At 40.4% G+C, this 5,819-nt stretch overlaps 1 protein-coding gene across 1 annotated transcript in view; it reads right to left on the reverse strand.

The window, feature by feature from the left end:
* Positions 1–5,819, reverse strand: part of MYO16 (myosin XVI) — a 407,489-nt gene that overhangs the window by 283,490 nt on the left and 118,180 nt on the right. The window contains exon 11 of the mRNA XM_003800011.3: positions 2,388–2,505. Within this exon, the coding sequence (XP_003800059.2) occupies positions 2,388–2,505 (118 nt within the window). The remainder of the gene's footprint in view (positions 1–2,387; positions 2,506–5,819) is intronic.

A 5,819-nucleotide genomic window follows, 5' to 3' on the forward strand; every position in this document is an offset into this window, starting at 1 on the left:
GTGGTACCAGCGCTTGCTGATGAACACAAGGCGTGGTGAGTGCTGGCCGCAGAGTTTCCCAGTTCTTTTCAATGTATGTGCATAACTGTTTTCTATGTTAACATTTCTAAAGAAGAGGACACACCAAACTCTATGCAAGAAAAAAAAGAGAAAACTAAAAAGAAAGAAACCAAACTAGGACCAGACACACCTTCAGAAACCAGTGACAGTATCTCCCCCGCCAAGGTGAAGGAAATGCTGAACTGGGAAAAACTAGCATGCCAGCAACATCCCCGAAGACCTTTCTCCCCTTGGGACTAAGTGTACACGAGGAGCGCTGCCCTGGTTTCCTTGGGATTGACCCAGCACTGCATCACCTGGGAATCTCACTAGGACAGAGTCTCCATCAGCCAGTCTGGGGCAAGGGCTGAGATTCCACATTTATGACAAACTCCCAGAGTCCATCTTTGCGTTTTTCCTTAGCCCACACATGTCAGGGGCTGAGGGCCAGAACCTGCAGCTTCTAACATTCCAGCTTCCTGCCCTCAGGTGACTCCTGCCCACTAAGGGACTGTTCATTGCTACAAATTACGGCCACCAGGAGCTCTGAGGGAAAATTGCTGAAAAGGTTAAGTCTGGGCCCTTCCTTTACAGGAGTGTCTCACTTGGTAAAACCAAGACTTGAAAACCAGAATTGGAGGCTGATGACCCTCTTATTGATACTGGACAGGTGGCGCCCCAGCCAGCTCAGCTGAGCCGGGCTGAAGGACCTGCAGCCTCCACCTTGGCCTGTTGGTGGTGGCAGCCAGCAGAGGAACCGGCAAGCTAGAGCATAGGCAAGCGAGGGAGATTCCCTCCCCCAAGGAAGGCTTCAATAGCCAAAGGAAGGGGGGGGGGACACTGGCGATTTCTCCAGTGTATCCTCATTGGTCTAGTTCCAAAACCTACTCCTGATTGGTCTGTTTTCAGGACCCAAAAGCTCATTGGACAATTGCCCCTATATAAGCCCCTAAGCAGAAAGCCCAAACGCAAGCCTCAGAACTCCGAGAAAGAAAGAGCAGAAGAGCAAGAGCTATAACACTTATATCCTGCCCTGCAAGGAGGTTTGGCTCTTTGTAAAAGCTGTGACACTTTATAAAACCTATATTATTGCTGATCCTGCTCTGCAAGGTTTGGCTCTTTATGAGAGCTGTAATACCTGTTGAATAAAACCTAACTACTGTTGATCCTGTGGCCTGTCAATTCATTCATGGAATCAGACCAAGAGCCTAGAAATACAGTATCACTAGAGGACTTCCTAAATGGCAGGTGGGGGATGGTGGTGGGGGGAGGGCTTCAGAATTCTAAGCTATAGATTTAAAAACTAAAAACATTTCTTATTGTATGATTTAGCCCTCTAACTTCAACATTAAAACCATCCTTTAGTCCATAGCCCTCTAACTTCAACATTAAAACCATCCATAGTCCTTCCATGCATATTACGTATCAAATTCCATCAGTAGAAATTTGACTTTGATACACACTAGCTGCAAAATACAACACTTCATTTCTAGATTATGGTTAAAACTAAGTTTCTATTTCCTGCAGGGAAGATGGGACAACTTTAAAAGCCAAATAAAATAGAGATCTTTCAAAAATTATTTTTCATTAGTAAATGTTTGTGTGCCAAAAGATGTTTCAACAGTTATTTTCAATGGTTGGTTCCTCCAGGTTGATTAGGCACTCTACCTACGATTGTATTTATATTATTAATTTGCATTAATAATCTGTTTGAATGGAAAGAGGTAAAATCCTAGGTGAATTCTACATTAGTTGAATTTTAATATTTAATAATTTAAATATTTAATGATTAAATGATTTAAGGATTTAAATATTCAAATCAAGGAACAGGTTCTGCTTGACTCTAGTTTGAGGATATTTTTGTTGTTTGGATTTATGTTCATTCAATCATTTAAAAATATGGATCTACTTTACTTAAAATGTATTTAAGTGATGTTGAAGTTATATGTAAGGTTGTAATTATCTGAGGATTCCAGTGCAATTCTACATTTGGCAGTGATGATTCGCTTCAGCTGTTCTTGGTTTGGGTTTGGTTCTGCATTATACAGTTTACACAATAATCATTCTGAGAAAGTTCATCTTGCATTAGAGAGTATTTTTCAGTTCATAATAAAAAAAATTTTAGAATTAATAACCTGACATCCCAGACACATCCCTGAGGGTTGATCCTCTCTTTAACACAGTAAAAACTTTGCAGAATTATCCCAAGAAGTTTATAAATACAGCCACGAGAAAGAACAGACTTCCTCTTCCCTGCACTGGCTGCCACTCGGCTCCCCTCTGCCTCACTCCGCACTGCCTTCACACTGCTGTCTCGCAGGGAATCTCCTTGCTGACCACACATTTACCTCCAGTTATATGTCTGGTCCTCTCACAGAACTGTAGTTCAAAATATTTTATGAAGCAACTGGACAAATCATTAAGTGTTGTCTTGGCATGTCCAAAGGCTTCTAAGATGCACATGACCTGTAGTAGAAGAGAAAATTTTATTGAGATACTGATGTTTTAAAAAATAAATCGAGGAGTAATAGCAAAGATATAGGAACTATTTTTTTTTTTTGCAGTTTTTTGGCCAGGGCTGGGCTTGACCCCACCACCTCAGCATATGGGGTCAGTACCCTATGCTTTTGAGCCACAGGCACTGCTATCAAGAAATAGGGGCTATTTCTTGATCTAAATGGCTCTACACTGTTCATAGAATAGCATACCAAATTTTTTAACTCATCTTGTCTCAATAATGGCTACTGTGAATAAAATAACACACACTGACTTAGCTATGCGACATTCTCCCTGAAAAGGAGGAAATCCATTCATTCACCCACAACCTGCTCCCCCCTGCCCAGCTTAACAAATTTTATTTCAGATTTTAAATGTCAATAGAACAGTTGAAGAGCTTTGCTGCTTTGGAGGAAAGGAGCTCAGAGCAATATATGCAACAGTCAGGATTTCTTTTAAAATAATGAATTCACTTAAAAATTGGTATGGAACATTCTTCTGAATCTTTCTTTACTTTTCATGTGTACCCTTCAGCCAGATGCCCCACTTAATCTGCTGTGCTCTCGCCCCATAGAAATCACTTTCTCCCACAGAAACAGGACTGCAACTCTAGTTACAGCGTCTGTGCCTGCTGAGTTGGGGGTTTTGTGGCACGTACTTTGTTTTGCAGACGTGGCAAGTTTGTGGCCTTGAAATGCCATAACAAAGCCCTTCAGCTCAATCCTAGGATATGAATTTCTTATTTTACATGTTTTCTTAGACATTCACGATAAGAGTAATAACCATTTGTTCTACATCAATTGATTATGCCTGTGACAAGAATGGTGAGCAAACAAGTCTCCAAAAAGTATGAAAATCCATTTTCTTTTGAGAAATATCTGTTCAGATCCTTAGTCTGTTTTAAATTGGATTATTTGATTATTTTCTTCCTAATTAAGTTGCTGGATTCCGTATATATGTCAGTTCTTAGCCCCATGGCAGACAGGTAGCTTTCCAGTATGTTCTTCCACTCTGAGGCTTTCTCTCCCCTTTGCTGTTTCCTTTGTTGTGCAGAAGCTTGTTAGCTGGACGTGATTCCCATCTGTCTGCTTTTGTTTGGCTCCAGGTGCCTTGGGGGTATTCCTCAAGATACCCTCGCACAGACCAATGTCCTGCTGAAGGAGCAGTTTCATGGTGTCAGGTCTTAGATTTAAGTCCTTAATCTATTTTGATTTTTGTATTTGGTGAGAGATAAGGGTCTAGTTTCTTACTTCTGCATATAGATATCTAGTTTTCCCAGCACACATCATTAGTCATCAGATATATGCAAATTAAAACAACAAGGATATAGTATCCCAATTAAAATGGCATTTATCAAAAAGATAATACCAAATGCTAGTGAGGGTATGCAAAAAGGGAACCCTGACAGCCAGTTGGTGGCAAGGTAATTAGTGCAACCTCTGTGGAAAACAGTAGGGAGGTTCCCCACAAAACTAAAAACAGAACTCACATATGACCCAGCAATCCCACTGGCCAATATACATCCAAATGAGGGGAAATCAGTATGTCAAAAGGATATCTGTACTCCCATCTTCACTACAACACTATTCGCAATAGCCAAGATATGGAATCAACCTAACTGTCTATCAGAAGAGGAACAGACAAAGACAATATGGTACATATGCCCAGCGAAAGTTATGTAACCACAAAAAATGACATGCTGCCATGGGAAACAACATGGGTGGAACTGGAAAACATTATGTTAACTGAATAAGCCAAGCACAGAAAAACACATCTTCATGTTCTCACACATATGCAGGAGCTAAATTTTAAAAGTAATTGGTCCAGTGGAGACAGAGAATGCAGAGATGGTTGGGATGGGAAGGGCAGGGGGAAGAGGGGACAATGTGGGGATGGCTAATGGGTACAAAAATGTAGTTACGTCGATAGGTAAATAGAATGAAGAGTATTTGGCTTGTAGCTCAAGCAGCTAAGGCACCAGCCACATACACTAGAGCTGGCAGGTTCAAATCCTGCCCGGGGCCCTGTCAAACAACGACAGCTACAACCAAAAAATAGCTGGGCGTTATGGTGGGTGCCTGCAGTCCCAGCTACTTGGGAGGCTGAGACAAAAGAATTGGTTAAGCCCAGGAGTTGGAGGTTGCTGTGAGCTGTGATGCCAGGGCACTCTACCCAGGATGACAGCTTGAGGCTCTGTCTCAAAAAAAAAAAAAAAAGAATGAATAGTATCTGATGGCACAATAAAGGGACTGTAATCCCCTTAAAATAACTAAAGAGTGGAACTGGAATGTTCCTAACACAAAGAAATGTTAATGCCTGAGCCGCTGGACGCCCTAATTACTTTGACTTGATTGATTCACACTGTACACCTGTATCAAAACATCACACCTGCCCTGTAAAGATGTACAACTATTATGTACCCAGAGTGATTTTTTTTTAATGTATGAAAATCAGGAAGGTGTAAAGGTGTCTATGAACGCAGACGTGTTAAACGTATTTTCTGCAGCAGCCGCAGGAGGGAGAAAAATAGTCCCTTACTGATGGGCCTAAGTTCCTGTTCCCTATGATTTCTGGTGACAGTATTTTTTGCAAATGTTTTTCTTTTTTTAATGCTTTTATCCTATTTTTTAATATCCTAGCATCTCCTATAATAAGGTATTGAAGTCACCCAGAAGTACTTTATCTTGTAGATTATAAAATCCTTTAATGCTAATTACAAATCAAAAGTACTAAAGTTGTAATAGTAGTGAAGCCTGTTAAACTATCTGTTTTTGAAGTCTGAATTTTTGGTATTAAACATATACACGTATTAAATTTTTCCAGAAACTTTCTATGTAGATCTGTATTTAATAACCTATTTTAAAGGTGATGAAGTGTAATTGATAGCAGCGATAGAAATGTTTTCTGAGAAAATTATCTGAAATAGTGCTTAGTAAACTCTTATTTTTTACTTCTTTTCCAAAAATCTAACAGAAGACACATAGAGATACACATACAGTGAAGTCGATGGTGCAATGATAGTGCATTTAAAAAAAGAAACAATTATTTTAAAGTCATAAAATAGAATAAATTTTATAAAAATATTTTGCTTCCAGTTGTTCTGATGTCATATCTGGTAAGTAGTGATTTTATTACTCTGGGAGAAAGGACATTCTGGGTAATTAGTAACCGCATGTGCTTCAAACACGAAGGGGACGGAAGTGGCACAGGCCTGCGCTCCGACCAGCGGGAAGGAGGAGGGGACGGAAGTGGCACAGGCCTGCGCTCCCACCAGCGGGAAGGAG

The sequence above is a fragment of the Otolemur garnettii genome, unplaced genomic scaffold (genome assembly GCF_000181295.1).
Source record: "Otolemur garnettii isolate 467f Iridium unplaced genomic scaffold, OtoGar3 scaffold00161, whole genome shotgun sequence".
NCBI lineage: Eukaryota > Metazoa > Chordata > Mammalia > Primates > Galagidae > Otolemur > Otolemur garnettii.